The sequence below is a fragment of the Onychomys torridus genome, chromosome 11, assembly GCF_903995425.1.
Source record: "Onychomys torridus chromosome 11, mOncTor1.1, whole genome shotgun sequence".
NCBI lineage: Eukaryota > Metazoa > Chordata > Mammalia > Rodentia > Cricetidae > Onychomys > Onychomys torridus.
Genome location: NC_050453.1, coordinates 5700677 through 5716527, shown reverse-complemented (window position 1 = coordinate 5716527; position 15851 = coordinate 5700677). Strand labels below are relative to the sequence as shown.

Sequence of the window (15851 nt, the reverse complement as noted above, 5' to 3'; positions counted from 1 at the left end):
TCTCCACCTATACTGAACCCTGATTGCTTGGTGAACCCAGAGTGTACTGTTTCAGCTAGTCTGGCTAAGAAGCCTGCCCCAGAGGGAACCTGCCTCCTTCGAGCTGGGGTTCCAGGTGGGTTGCCACACCCACCTGGCTTTCACATGGGTTCTAGAGCTCCAACCTCATTGCTCCCTCACACTGACAAGGCCACTCCTGGCTGACCCCTAGGTAATACCCCCAGAGTGGAAGCTCTTCCTAGAGACCACAGTCCAATTCAGAGTTTGTAACACCCAGCTCCATACTTGAGCCTTGGTGCTGGAGACTGGTTGGCAGTTACCTGTGTGATGGAATCTCTGTTAAAAACAAACAGATGGTGGTGTCCAGGGGGCTGCTGTGAGCATTGCGGGCGGTGTGGCAGGCAACCCGCCCAGCACTCCTCAGACCTTGACTTTTTCTCTGTTCAGTGTCCTTCATAACGAGCAGTTAACAGTGTGTCAAACAGTGACCTGTTGTGGCTGGTTACCAAGCACAACTGTGCAGCCAGGCCAGACAGAAGTGGGTAACATCCTGCCAGCCAGCACTGAGGCCAGGGCAGGCCTGAGGGACTGAGTCCTCACGTGTATACAGTTCGATGTGGACTGTCACTGGGCAGAAGGACCACCAGTTGTGAGAAAACCATACATACATTCCAGTGTCAGTGTCAGAAAGGTGATCAGAAAACACCTTGGCCATCCATACCTACTTAGACATGGCTTCTACCCACCTCAGCAACAAATACATAAAATATCTTACACAATAGACTAACAGATGTTAGTATTGTTTTTACAGTCTTAAAGGGAGAGGAAAACAAATACTTTTATTCTGTAAAAGAAACAGTCACTGTTCATTCAAAATGTAAAATAATGTCCTATTTGGTCTGGAAATTACACTTCTAGGAATATATATCCCCCAATGCTACTACACATCAGCAGAATTATGTTTAAGATGATTAACGTGGGACAGGTGTGGGATGTACACTTTTAAGCCCAGCACTGGGGAGGCAGAGGTAGGCAGATCTCTGAGGCCAGCTTGGTCTACAGAGCAAGTTCTAGGACAGTCAGGGACACTTAGAGAAACCATGTCAAAAAGAGAGGAAGGTAGGGAGAAGGGGGGAAGAGAAGAAAAAACAGATAAAAACACACACCCATGAATGTTAGCGTCCCGAGGACATCAGGACATCTGCACTCTTACACTCCAAGGCTGAAAAGAACAGGGCCAATTGCCAAGTACAGAACAAGGTGCCCACTGTTAAGACAGAAAAGCACTTGGGCTGGCCTTGGCGTACCTGGGGAAGGCAGACAGATGTGACCAGCGGCGTCTCCTCCAGGCTGGGGCGCCTTATTTCTAATTGACTGAGAAATTGAAACCTTCGTAAGAGAAAGATGGCAGCCCAAGCTCACGTGACATGAAATCAGCATTCTTCAAACACTGCCCGCCGATAGGACACTGCGCGCGCGCGTCAATATAAAGACCGTGCACTGGAGAGGTATACAGTGTTCTGCACACAGGAGACGGTCACTGAAGGACTACACCCACTGTGTGTGCTAAACCGAGAGTTGTCCATATGGAGGTGGGAGAGGCGGACACACGGGTGCTACTGCCAGTCATTCAAGCCATCTGCTGACGGTGACTGTGACAACCAGAGGGACCTCTATTAAGTTTTATTGGTCATCTAGCAGGGAAACCCCTCTCTCTAGGGTGCAGACTTTCCTGAGAACCATCCCTGCCCTCAGGGTGCCGTGGGCTCCTGGCCTGGGGGCTGCTAACAGGCCAAGACTGTCGAGCTCTAGGCTGCCACGCTGGAAGGAGCTGGATTCCTGCTGGCATGGGGTAGAGACCAGTGTTTGCTCACAACACACCGTTGGTAAGGAATTATTTTTTCCTTCCCAAGCTTACCCTGGAGTCTTTCCAAAACAGGAGAGTCATGCACAGGGGACAGTCCACGGAACGAGAGGGGAAATGGCAGGGAGATGAAGCATCGCTAAGCATCTTGAGAAGGTGCCAAAAGAAGCCAAGTCCTGCCAGGGAGGGGCACCCAGGCCGGATGACCACGCCTAGCACCTTCTCTCCTGCCCACTGTCTTCCTCCAGAATCACTGTTCTGTGAAAGTAACTTCAGACCAAAGAAGATGACTAGCCCCACTCCTGGGCAGAGACGTGGGTTCAAGGACTGAGGAAGCCTCTCCACTGTACACTCGCGCACACATGCCCACACGAGCATGTCGTCACAGATGCAAGAAGACAAACACTTCAAGGACTGGCTTTTATTCTTTCCTCATTCAGCTCTGTGCAGAACACTCCAACAGGCACAGAGGAAAAATCATTGCATTTTTAAAGCTCAATCTGCCCCCAAAATCTATATTACATGAAATCATGCCATGACCCTGATAAAAAGGAAAGCACTGGAGATGAATTTAAGGCCAGAGCTGAACATGAACCTGAAAACACAGCACGAGCTAGGCTTTGCAGAAGGCTGGGGTGACCCATGAGGTTGGAAATATTTGAGTCCTATGAGGTTTCTGAAGGAAAGCTGGGGTACAGAGTCAGCGACTCTCAATTTCCTGCTTGATCTCAGAGATGTACGGATGGTCCTTGCCATGAGCTACTTCCATGATGGCAATGGCCTAGGAGAGAGCAAGACAAGGGACAGCTGAGCCCAACCCAGGATCCTGGCCCACTGCACCCAGTTCAGCAGGAGGCCATGCTGCACGTCAGTGCTTCAAGACACAGCATGCAAGCCGCCTCTCACAGCCTCCTCCTCACCCTGCAGATACCCAGGAGAAGACCCAGAGGGCCTCACCTCACACCATGCCTTGAACCCACCATTCACTTTAGACTCACTGAGGTTTTCCAATGGTGACCCAACTGGGCATTCTTCCCTGGCATCACCGAGACAATGGACACGGCATCAATAGAAAAATCACACAACTCACACGTCATCTTAGCCAGCCCCCGATTCTTCAATCTGGGATGTGGGGTGGGACCCCATTTTCCTAAGTACTCCACAGACGCTTTGGGAAATGTGGCGGACTAGGCTAGCCTGTGGCTGCAGTATTTATGCACAGTTTCTCAAGGAGAATCGGCAGACCAACTTGGAAGTCACATTGCGCTGTCAACATCCATGTGAAACAAAGGGATTCTACCTCTCAGGAGGATGACCTCCCAGAAGGGGCTCTCAACAGGGACAGCAGGGCTGCGGCGGCAGCTCAGGAAGTAAAGTGCTGTCTCAGGCATAGACCCGAGTCCTAGGCCCAGACCCATAGAAGGCAGCTGAGCATGGTGGGCGGCACAAGCTGGCACTGGTGATGGAGGATCCTGGGAACTCAATGGCAGAGCAGCCTGCCCTAATCTGTGACCTCCAAGTCACCCAGAAACTCTGCCAACAATGCAGACTATCTTGAGGAACTACACCTGAGGTTGACTTCTATTTATAAGTACACCTGTATATGTGTGCACACACGCACGCACGTACACACACACACACACACAATGGCACATGCTTGGGGGCCCTGCGCCTTCAGCACAAGTGTTTTAGTTCCAGCACGGTGGCGAGGGGAAAGCTTCCAGCTTCAAGGATCCTACTTGAAGGACTACTGTGCACCCTGGACTCCTTAGATGGCCCCCTTGAGCCTTCCCCATCAAAAAACTCTACCTCACTGCTGTAAGAGCTGCCCACGTGTGACTGGCTTCCATGAATGGAGACCACAGTTAGGTTTAGAGTTTGCCCACGCAACATCCTAACCCTGAGTGACTCTCTAGACCCAGCCCCTGACTCCAGACCAGGCATTGGGTTCTCAATCCTAAGGTGCAGGCAGGTGGAGAACTCTCCCCTTATCCCAGCTCAGCACCCTTACTGTGTGCACTCCTATCCTGAAGGGCCTGGTTAGACCAAGCGCAGGCTTTGCATTGTACCCTGCCTCCATCTGCTGAAAGCACCTCAGAAGGCCATGGCCAGAGGGTGGTCTAGAGCTGGTCACCCTCCTCAAGCCCGAAACGCACCTTCTTCAGGGCTCTCTCACCAGCAGACTTGTTCTCCAGGCCCATGTACAGTCTTCCCAGCTTCAGCCACATGGAGGCCACATTGAGGGAGTACACGGGGTAGTGCTTACTGGAAAGAGACAACGTGTTACCACATCAGAGGCTGCCCAGCTCTCTACAGCAGCAAGGCTTCCCCGGAGTCCACCAGGTACTGGGCCGAGGGTGGGGATGGGCCAGCATGTACCACCAGATACTGGAAGTACTCTGCAGTTGGTGTTTGGGTGAAGCTACATCAAAACTGTTGGGGAAATCTTACCATGAAGTGTGCATGCACACACCCAGCCCAGACTTTTCTATTTCAGCTACACTTAGAGCAAGGCACTGGGGAACTGTCAAAGCAAGTACCGCTTTCACAGGGGCAACAACCAGGCCTTTCCCCACCCCCCATCAAACCAGAGAGGTTACACACACACACATGCACACTCACACACGTGCATAAACACATAGTATCTGAGGAGCTCAACTGTCCGCTATATCCTAAGCCTTCAGAAGCCAGAACACCTCTGATGTCTTCGTCTCTCTCTGCTCTCTAGCAGAGGACCGTGTGAGCGGGTCAGGTATTCTCTCTGGTTTGAACTCAGGTCTGCTTGATGAAGTATGCTTAAGAAAGAACCATTTCCCTGGGAATGGAGCGCAGGAGATAGCTGTGGGTGAGTGTCTGAGCAAATATGGAAGATGTACTTCTTATAGGCAGTCTGCTCATTCTGTCCAGGCTGACTGTCTGTCCTGAAGGCTGAATTCCCAGGCAGGAGGCGTTAAGCTGCCTAGAGCTGTCTGTAGCCCACCCCCTTTCCCACCCCCCAAAGCTGAGGAAGGGGCCATTGGCTACTGGGCTGGGATGCTGTCTGCCTGTGTCACTCTCTCAGGGGAAGGTTAGAGACTAGAGAACTTCCTCATCCCTCCATAGCAGGAGAAAGGTCAGAGATCTCCCATTTAGCTCATGCCAGGAGCAGGTTTGAAGAGCTGGCTTCCTCGCTGGCTCCCCCTGCTGACGATCCAGGGCACAGTGGGTGAGTGGATGGCAGAGATGAGGGGGACAAGTTTCCAGGCCTCAGTCTTAGAGCCAGGGCTTCTCAAACTCACAAGGATTACCCAGCACATTCTGGGGGAAGGAAACTTCCAGTCTAATGCTTACACTGTTCACAGCAGATTCCCAAAATGCCTAATGTACAGGCCGTGTGGGTGGGTGGGTGGGGCTCTGCCATGATGGGGCCTCATAGCTATGGCTTCCTGTGCCCCACACTGATGTCTGCTAACCCTCTAGGGTGGGCCATTTCTCTAAGCCATCATCACTACAGGCTGGATTCCCATGTTGTTTTATTATCTGACGAGACACTAGTAATCACGGCCAGCCCACTGATCCTGGAGGTCATGAGATGCCACTGGCAGAAGCGGATGGCGCACATGAGAAGTGGTGGGAAGCAGGCTTCTGAGTGGCCCCCCACCCCACCCCATACACACACTTCCCCTCACCAAGTCACAAGTACCATTTATCACAGAAGAGGTTGGTGGGCACAGGTGTGAACTACTGACCTTCCAACTCTAGCCTGAATGAACTTCTGTGCGTAACCTGTGCCACTCTGCCTCCTGAGGGAGTTCCTTGGGAGGATGGAGGAGCCTCAGACCTACACACAGATGTGGGTACCAAGAAGCAGTACCTATTCTGGGCCAGAGTCCTCCAACACGGGGCATAAATGACTACACAACCACCATGCTCATTCCGAGCCTCCCAGTTCCACTCTGCACTCACCTGTAGGGCTTGATGATCTTCTGCCCATATTTCAGGGCTCCTTCCCAGTCCTGCATGTACAGGCAGACGCCCATGGCCTGGTACATCATGTGTAACATGTACACATTGCTGTCCTCAAACACGGAGCTCATCTTCTCCTGGCTAAGCTCACAGATCTCCAGCAGTTCACTAGGGGGTGCTGAAGGTCAAGGAAATGACAGCATCCCAGGTGGGGCGGGGCATCCAGGTAGGGCGGGGCATCCAGGTGGGGCAGGGCATCCAGGTAGGGCGGGGCATCCAGGTGGGCTGGACAGTCTTATTTCTTCCCCTTCCCCCCACCCCTCACCTCTGGGAAGAGTAAAATACAGAATGGCGAACAGAATGAAAGGGGATTACAATTTCCTTGCAGAAACTAGGAAAAACCCCACGACTAACTTATTTGCGAAGCCAGTGCTGCTAGCCTCGGCACAGACCCACAGTGAGGATGGAGCCTGCCATCTTCAGTAAAGTTCCAATCTTACCCAGGCTGTGAGCATGAGCACCTCAGTGTCTCCCGGGGTGCATTTTAGGAAGCTGTGCCCCACAGAAGCATTTCCCAAGCACAGGAAAGGACCCCAACCCTGCCTCTTAAGAGGTTTCTAATGCTAGGAAACAATGTATCTCACGGGCCTGGTGGTGCTGGTCGCCACCCAGGCTGGTTAGGAGACCAAGGAGGAGCACAGGTGCAAAGTCCCCCCCCCACCCCGCCCCGCTGTGGAAGGCATTTTTGTCAGCCTAGACCACACTATGAAAACATGTCTCAAAACAGACTGTAGGCAACGCTTGAGTTAGTGCCCAGCCCACCATCCTTCTGCATGGCTCTCAAGAAACCAAGAGGGAAAGACTGGAGACAGAGCTCGGGGCAGCATATACAAGGCCTTAGGTTTAAACCCTGATACAGGGGTAAGAGAGAAGGGGGAGGGGGAGAAAGAGGAGGTTTTGAACTCTGTCCTCTGAGATGCAGATTCCAGCTCTTTTCAAATCCTGAGAACACACTGCAGTGCTGTGGGAGAACATGGACTCTGGGGATCCAAACCCTAGCTAGATGTGCCACCACCAACAGTGTCCCTGCTGCCCGTGAAGCTCTTTCCTCATTTCTAAGTGGTAGTGGCTGCTGTCAGTGTCCCTGTGACCGGGGCTGAGCAAGTCTCTTAGCACTGTGCCTACCTGGACTACAACATCAGCACACATGGCTCCTCCAGGGGTAGCTTCCCCCACGCGACCCTCCTAACCACTGCAGTCTAGTGAGGGCAGTACCCTGGCCTGTGGGCAGAGCCGACACTGCTGTGAGGGCCATCTGTCTTCCCACAGGCACTCACAGGAGACCTTCTTCCTTCCACGTTCAAACCAACTCCCAACTCTCCTCTCCCTTCCTTTCCTCTCCCTTCCTTTTCCCAGCTCCCCACCACCCCCTGCCAGCAGAGATGGTAGATGCCCCGATGGGACGCACAGAAAGGTTATATTTGTAGTGTTTGGCTCTTCGGAATTCCTCAATGACGTTGCGCGCGTATCTGACCATATCTCGGATGGCTTCCTCCTGTGGTGGACTGCTGAGCTTTCGGATTTCCACCTTGGCCTTGTCCTGAGGGGGATGTCCACAGAGTGAGGTGTCCTATCTAGGGCAAACTGCTCGCATCATACCTGTGTTCCCACCCAGAGGCCGAGGCTCTGGTTCTGGGTCTAAAAGAAACCCCACACTGTTCCCTTTTTATAAAACCATAAACGTGAGCTTTCTGGCCAGTCCTTCCAAGGCTGGATCCCAAGTGTGTTTTCTGTGGGTGGATGTCTGTGTTTGCCTGTCTATAAGTCAGGAGAGACCAGTGACCAAGGCTGGCCCCGAAAATCCACAATGTGGGCCATGTAGAACCTGGAGACAAGTTTAAAGAGCCTGAGCTTGACTGCGGGTGTCTCCCCATGTGGAGGCCAGAGGTCAACTTGAGATGTCATTCTCAGGTACTGTCCACCTTGTTTTTGCTTTTGCTGAGCATGGGGGCTGGGGCGGGGGCATGCCCGGGCACAAGGGGACAGAGGGTCTCATGTGCCCTGCTCTCTCACTCCCCACCTTATTCCCTTCAGATGGGGTCCTTCACTGCACCTGAAGCTAGGCTGGCAAGCAGCAAGCGCCAACAATCTCACATCTATGCTACCTACACACACCCTACGGCGCTGGGGTTACAGGCACACACAGCAACATGTGCCTTTTCACAAGTACTACTCTTTGAACTCAGGTCCTCAAGTTTACCCTGAGGTAATTGCAGCAGCCCCCACTTTGCTTTTGGGGACAGGGTCTTTCACTGGCCTGCAGCTCATCAAGCAGGCTAGGCTGGGCTTTAGTGGTCCACCTGTCTCTGCCCGCCCTCTCCTCGGCCCTAGGGCGGAGACTCTAAGTCACTTCATCTCATCTGTTTTTCTGACGTGCACTGTGGGAATTGAGTTCAGGTCCTTGTGTTTGCTGAGGCAGCGCTTTGGTGAGGGCCATCTTGGAACAGAAATCCAGTAGATCCTTCTCCCACCTGCCCAGCAGACTGGGGATGTTTCTCCTGCTGAGCAGCAGATCTGAGTAGAGCCTCATCTACCTGGACTCTGCCTGCCTGTCTTTGTCACCCAAGGTTAAAAGGGTCAAAATACCCAGTGTGTGGGGAAGCGCTGGAGCAGGCTCACAGCAGGGACCCTGGCACCAGTGTGCACCCTTCTCCTCCTCCCCATCAGTGAACTGACCTTGTCCTTGGTGGTACACTCTCGGCACTCACAGGTAAAGAAATAGGAGTCTCTTAGCCGATCGTTCCTGTCTTCGGTTGGATACAGCAGGTCGATATAGCTGGTAAACACCTAGGGTGTGAGAGGCCGGAGGTCTGCGACAGGGACATAATGCCTACCACTCTTGTGGCTTTGCAAACCTCTGAGGTGGGGTATAGGGAGAGAAAGCAAGCAGGGTCACACTGCCCACTCTAACACTGGATCTCTTTAGAGGCTGTGGAACTGTGTCTATCTCCTTGTGGTGGCAAGAGGATCTATAGGCTCAGTCCCTAAACCGGGAGCTAAGAGATGGAAGGACCCTTCACTTTCCCTCACCAAAGATCAGGCCAACGCCCTGCCCTGGGCTCAGGGACAGGAGAAGGGGCCTCAGGACTCACCCTAATGTGGGATGGCTCCACGCTGTCACTGATGTCTCTGCTGGGCATGTGCAGGGAAGAACAAAGCCTTACACACCAGGTCTGCTCACCTTTCCTCCTGACATCATGAAATAGATCAAGAGCTTGGGGGCAGGGTGCTCTGAGTATCCCCCAGGATAGTATAGTAAATATGGCTTCCAGGATGTAAGTGGCTGTGGCCTCACTCAGCAGCAGCTGTGACCCTGATGGCCAGGGAACATGGAAGAGTTCCTTCATTCTCCTGGCCTTGCCTGTTACAGAACAGTCTGGAACTAAGATCTGAAGCCTACAGAAGTCATCCCTTCTGGATGTGCCTCACCTTTTGACATTGCATCAGGATGTTATTTATATAGCTCATGCCCTGACAATGTACGGTCAAGTTTTCAAAAAACAAAAAACAAAAACAAAAACAAAGATTTGATACTATTTTAAAGATGTTTACAAATTTGTGTTGGGTCCTTTCATAACTATCCTCAGTCACATGTGGCCTGCTGGGTAGTGCCATCAGCTATTCAGAGGGATAGCAATGCTTGCACCCCACACACCCAGGCATTGTCTGGAAGTCTCCAGTGTGGCAGGGTCCATGGTCTCTGCCAGCCAGTCAGGGACAACAGCTCATGGCTAGAGGCTGTGGCAGCCAGTGCCCCACTGGGGCATCCCTGACTCAAGGGGCAAGCCTGGGGCATATCTTGGTTCCATTTAACATCTGGAACCTGGAGGGATTGGCTCCTTTCTGTCTGAGGCCAAATAACCCTGAAAGTACCAACTTCCCCAGACTGCAGTACCCACACGAACAATCCATGATTGCATACCAACAAAGAAGGAAAACATCAGCCAGCCAGTTCCTGCAACACCTGTGTGCTGGGCCAGGCCTGACTCCTGGACAGGACTGGCAGACTGTGCAACAAACAGACTCGTCCAGGAGATGGCGACAAAGGCCACTCCAGTGGCTCCATGCAAGGTTCAGCCTATCTGGAAGACAGGCCTCTTCCTCTCCTGCCACTCTACAGAAGCCGGGGTTGGGTGTTTTAGTCTGCTTTGGTTTAAAAAGAGGCCTAAAGCTCATCTTCACACACCACTGAGGAACCTCAATATCCTGGTCCAGGACTTAGCAAAGAGAAGGAAGGGGCTTGAATGTCAGCTCTGCACTGAAAACCTTCCAGAGAAATCAAAGCTTTGTCACTTAGCACTGATAATTTAAGTTTTTAAATATTCAGACATGTCCCTCAAAACAGCAGCACTGATTCAACCAAAACTGAACCTGGAAATGATAATCACACAAGGGGACCCCAGCATCAGAAAGAGAGACGGGTCAGGGAAATAAGGAGCATGTGGCTCTCTCTACACTCTGCATTAAGGAATGAGGTGATGGCACCTCCTGTCCCCAAAGTGCCTCTACTTCCCTGATCTCTGCATGCATCTGGCCACCCGAGTTCTCTTCTAAGGAAGGAACCTCAAAGACACCACTTGGAACAGTGCCTAATCAATATTACTGGGCTATCTGTTCAATAATGTGATAGCTAGCACCGACTGTCAACTGGACACAGCTGTTCCCACAAAATGAGAACACTCCTTCATTTCGATGCCTTTTTGTTTGTTTGTTTGTTTGTTTGTTTGTTTTTTGAGATGGTTTCTCTTTGTAGCCCTGGCTGTCCTGGAACTCACTTTGAAGACCAGGCCGGTCTTGAACTCATAGAGATCTGCCTGCCTCTCCCTCCCAAGTGCAGGGATTAGTGTGTGCCACCACCACCACCACCACCCAGCAGTTTAGCTGCTTTTGTTGAGTATTCTGACACCAAAAGAAAAGCAACAAACACAGACAACCGTGTTAGAGCTTCGAGAAGTACTAGGGGACAGGAACTCGCCAGCCAATTGTCTGAAAACAGGGAAACACAGACTGTAAACCTTGGCTAAGAACTTAACTGAAGGGGCCTGGGGAGATGGCTCAGTAGTTAAGAGTACTTGTTCTTACAGAGGACCCAGGTTCGATCCCCAGCACCCACATGGTACTGTAACCCCAGATCTAGGGGAATCAGCAGGCACACACATGGTGCACATACATATATACATGCAGGCAAAGCATTCAGATACACCAAGTAAGATACATGAATTTGGAAGGGAAGACTTTAACTCAAATTTATTCCTTGTTTCTGCTGGCCTAGGGAAATGGCAAAGCACCCATGTATTCAGCAAGGGACATCAAGCCAGGTCCCAAATCTGATCGATAACAGGGGAAGACCCAGAGACGGATACCGTTTATCTGCAGGATTCACCATGGTGGTACCACGTGGATCTGGCGGCTCTGCCTGTCAACGGCTTGAGTCCAGTGCCCGACCACCATGGCTGCACTCTCACCTCGTCTCCCGGGTGGATCTCCTGCACAGCTCTGACTTCCGCCAGGGTCCCTTTGTAGGTCACGATGACATTAGGACAGCAGCTGTGATTCATCAGTGCAACACTGTCAATCAAAAGAGGAAACCCCCACTGTCTGCGGGCGGCAGCCGGGCAGACTGTAGGAGCCACCCATTGCTTACCTGTTCGATGGGTTAAGAGGGACTGCGTCTTTGTAGGACTGTTAAAAGTATAGAGCCAGCTCAGAGAGAATGTTCTCTGTGCATTTAGACTAACACCTAGCCTTTTGGGGTTTTATTTTCTTTTGTTTTTTAAGATGGGGTCTTGTGGTGGTATTGTGTTCCCCACAATATTGTGCACCCCAATAAACTTATCTGGGGTCAGAGAACAGACAGCCTCTAGATACAGAGCCACAAATGGTGGCTAGAAAATGGGAAGAGTAAGCCATAACAGAAGTTGGGCGGTGGTGGTGCACGCCTTTAATCCCAGCACTTGGGAGGCAGAGCCAGGTGGATCTCTGAGTTCAAGGCCACTTTAGAAACAGCTAGGCATGGTGACACACGCCTTTAATCCCAGAAATTCAGCCTTTAATCCCAGGGAGTTATGGCAGAAAGGAGAAAGGTTTACAAGGCGTGAGGACCAGGAGCTAAGTTAGAGAAGCATTTAGCTAGTTAAGCATTTGGCTGGTTAAGCGTTCAGGCTTTGGAGCAGCACAGTTCAGCTGAGAGCCATTGGGATGAGGACACAGAAGCTTGCAGTCTGAGGAAACAAGACCAGCTGAGGAACTGGCGAGGTGAGGAAACTGTGGCCTGTTCTGCTTCTCTGATCTTCCAGCAATCACCCCAATAACTGGCCTCAGGTTTGATTTTATTAATAAGACTCTTTAAGATTCATACTACAGGGTCTCACATAGCCCAGGCTGATCTAGACTTCACTACGCCAAGGGTGACCTTGATGGCTTGGTCCTCTTGTGCCACCATGCCCGGTTTATGCAGTGCTGGGGCCCAAGCCCTGGGCTTCATGCATGCCAGGCAAGCACTTTACCAAGTGAGCCGCACCCGAACCCTAATGTCTAACATGTTACTCTTTCAACATACTCCCACATGAAATCCTCCTATGAAAGAGGCTCTCCAAGCTCTAAGTGAAAACAGCTCCCCTAAGTTTCCATCCGGGTAGACTCAAAGGACAATGGGCTGCTGACTGCCCCCCAAGTACACACAGACATGAGACAAAGGGGCTGGCCTTCTGTCTGAGTGGATCACTTCTCAAATGTTCCCTTCAGATGTTGAGAAATCCCAGCTGCTTGGGGAGGGGGCTGTGATCCCCAAAGGACTCAGAGAAGCACCTCAATCTCCAAATCCAGGAAATTGGGACATGGCCACTCCCGCTGCTCACTGTCTGCTTTTTAGGGACAGGACAGAGAGAGACTTGCCTAGGCGAGGTGCTTTGAGCTTTCTGATTATATCAAGGTCAAAGTTCTGAGAACAGAAATGTCTAAACTACAGGGGAAAGTGCTTGATCTCACAAATGCTGCCTTTGAAATCACACACTCATGTGATTTCAGCCCCAAAGGATTTTTCCCCAATTAAAAATTCCTAGAAACTGGGGCTTCTGCTCTTGTGGGCACACCTGTCTGTGTATCAGCACTCAGAGGGCCTGCACTGCCTAACCCCCAAGAGGCCAGACAGAGCCCTTTGCTTGTTTACCCCAGGATACAGAAAAGGGAAGGGGCCTCAGGACCACTGAAGGTGTACCACACCAGAGTGCCTGTTCTGGAGGGGAGTGACCTTCCTGCTCTCCTGCCTGCTACAAGTGTAAGTAGAGGGGGTGACTGGCTTTACCCCTGGGATAAACTGGCAGCTGGTTCCTGGTCTTGTTCCTGGGGAGGATCATCTGCACCCTATACTACAGCTTTAGATTCCTGACAAGGGATGCACAGGGCATCAGGCCCCAGAACATCTGCTAAGCAAAGCTCCCAAAGGTCATGTTAAAAGCAAAGCAGAGCGGGCTTCTAGAACCATCTTGGAGAAGTGTTAGGCTATCTCTCTCTGAATAGACCGTTGGGCGTGGTGAGCAGGGCACTAAGACAGACAGCCAAGCAATATGGTATATAGGATTGCTACTTCTGGCCGCCATGGGAGATGGTGAGGTCTCAAATTCAGACACCCTCAGACATTCATAAACAGAGGCCACTGCGCCGAGTTCAGCTCAGTACCAAGGTTGTCCAGGTTGTCCTCATAGAGCCCCATGCCTGTTCTTTTCTCTGTCCTCTTCCCAACTACAAAAGCCTGAGAGAGTCTCTGCCAAGAGGCATTCTGACCCTGGCCATGCTTCCGCCTGTAGCTGACCACTGTGGCCTCAGGGCCAGCGCTAGGACCTCTCTCTGGAGCAAGCCGCGGGAATCAGGCTCTGCTCACTCAGGTCCCTTCCTTCTGACTCCCCTGATGTCATCAGCCAGCAGCAGATACACACACCAGGAACTGGTGCGTGGCAGGGAGGAGCAGAAGGCATCCTCAGTACAGTGTGGATTAACTCAGGGTGCACAAAGGCTTCCCTGACTCCACCTGGGAAACGGGGACCAAATTTTCATTAACAACAGAGCCATAAAGACCTCCACGTTAGCTAGCCTTTCAGGAATTATCAAAATATTCCTGAAGGCACCAGGAAAAAAAATAACCAATAACACTTTCAAAGTTTTCTCTAGCTCACTCTCGGCCTAGCATCCCTCCAAACTGTGCCCTTCCCACGGGCATACTCCAAAAAGAAGCTCATGTATTCCCTACTCAAACCATGGCTAATTCTTGCATCAGCAATTAATGTCTCACTTTGAGCACAAGAAACAAGATTTCCAGAGCCACAGGCCTGCAGAGAGCTCGCTTTCCAGAGGGCCACAGGCTGCTCCTCTGTGCACTGATATTCCTTAACCACAGCTCTGGGCCTGGTGGGACGCCAGCGCCATGCTCTGCTAACTGCCACCTTCGCATCCCAGTGTAGAGGAAATATTTTGAAATGTGGCAGATTAAAAAGCTTCTTAATTCACTTGGGAGTTTCATGTCTGCCACACGCAGTCGGGTGGGTTATGTAAAAAATCAAATTAGTGTTAAATGAGTACAAAGGGAAAGGAACGGAGTCAGACTCAACCTACTCAGGAAATATCGCCGATCCCAAATGAGAGAGCTCTTCATCTTCAATGGTGAAGCCATTACAGTTCACCTGCAGTGAAATGGGGGAGGGGGAAGAAAGCAAGCTGCAGTTACAGCTCCCCCACCCTCAGCTGCCCCGTCATTTCTTCAGCTTCAGCCCTCGCCAAATTATCCAAGACGTTCTGGCGTGGTGGTGTGGAGGCTACCCTTGCAGCATGGCATCCTGTGTCCACATGAATTTACTCATCAGTTCTGAGTTCCAACAAACAGCAGAAGGCTGCTGCCCTCAGTCTCAGAGTGGTGTGGGGACACCGTGGGGACACACCATGGGGCTTCATGGGACTGAAGTCTCGTCCATGTGCTTGGGAGTCAGATTACCTCAGGTCATGAGCTCCAATGAGACCGTGTGTGTGTGTGTGTGTGTGTGTGTGTGTGTGTGTGTGTGTGTGTGATATTTCGATCGTATCCACAAATTATCTGCCACTAGAAAAGGAACCTGGAGACCCAATGTCTACCTCAGAAGGTGAGATGGTAAATTCAAAAGCCTTTACTCATCTATGGAGTTGTGGTTCCTTCCTCTGAGAGGTAGAGGAACCAAAAACCCTGAGGCAATGACTTTGTCTTTCATGTTTCAGACAGATCACTCTTTGGCCCCTTCTCATCTCTGAGAAGAAACGTTGCATTTAGAGTACTGAGGATATAAGGCTGGAGTTGGCCTGGGGGATGGCTCAATCATAAGCCTTGCAAGCATGAGGACCTGAGTTTGATCCCCAGACGCCATGTAAAAAAAGGCTGGGCATGCAGTGTACACTTGTAAATCCCAGCCCCGGGGAGGTGAATACTGACAGATCCCTGGAGCTCCTTGGCTGTCTGCCTGGCCTAAGTAGTGAGCCCCAGATCCTAGTGACAGGTCCATCGCAAAACACAAAGTGGACAGCTCTAGAGAAAGAACATGCAAGGCTGGCCTCTGGCTTCCTTATATGTGTATGTGTGTGTGTGTGTGTGTGTGTGTGTGTGTGTGTGTGCACACACGTGCGTGTGCGCACATACACTCCCTCCCTCCAATGGCAACTCTCGCCATGCTGGAGGTCTAACTCAAGGTCAACAGGCTGAAAATGATGGCTATGAATGTCAGTTCTGCAAATTTCTCTTTCCACATATAGTAACAAGCATGTGTAGGGCGCTTGACACAGGATAACCAGGGCAACTTTCAGCTGATTAGGAGAACATCCCACAGGTGTTCTCTGTAAGTACTGAAGCTCAGGGCTGGAAGACTCAGTGTCTTCTCTTTGTAGGAGAGAGGAACCAGAGTTACAGTCACAGAGCCAGGCAGTGACGAGGGCAGAGTTGGCTGGGACTCCTGGGACTAGGAGATGT

At 51.4% G+C, this 15851-nt stretch overlaps 1 protein-coding gene across 1 annotated transcript in view; it reads right to left on the bottom strand.

Moving 5' to 3' along the window:
• Positions 1 to 2265: 2265 nt before the first annotated feature.
• Smyd2 (SET and MYND domain containing 2) overlaps positions 2266 to 15851 on the bottom strand; it is a 46193-nt gene continuing 32607 nt past the window's right edge. The window contains exons 6-12 of the mRNA XM_036202490.1: positions 14477 to 14544; positions 11335 to 11437; positions 8546 to 8656; positions 7289 to 7409; positions 5810 to 5984; positions 4021 to 4129; positions 2266 to 2645 (exon numbers count right to left, since the gene is read on the bottom strand). Coding sequence (XP_036058383.1) covers positions 2565 to 2645; positions 4021 to 4129; positions 5810 to 5984; positions 7289 to 7409; positions 8546 to 8656; positions 11335 to 11437; positions 14477 to 14544 — 768 coding nt within the window. The 3' untranslated portion in view covers positions 2266 to 2564. The remainder of the gene's footprint in view (positions 2646 to 4020; positions 4130 to 5809; positions 5985 to 7288; positions 7410 to 8545; positions 8657 to 11334; positions 11438 to 14476; positions 14545 to 15851) is intronic.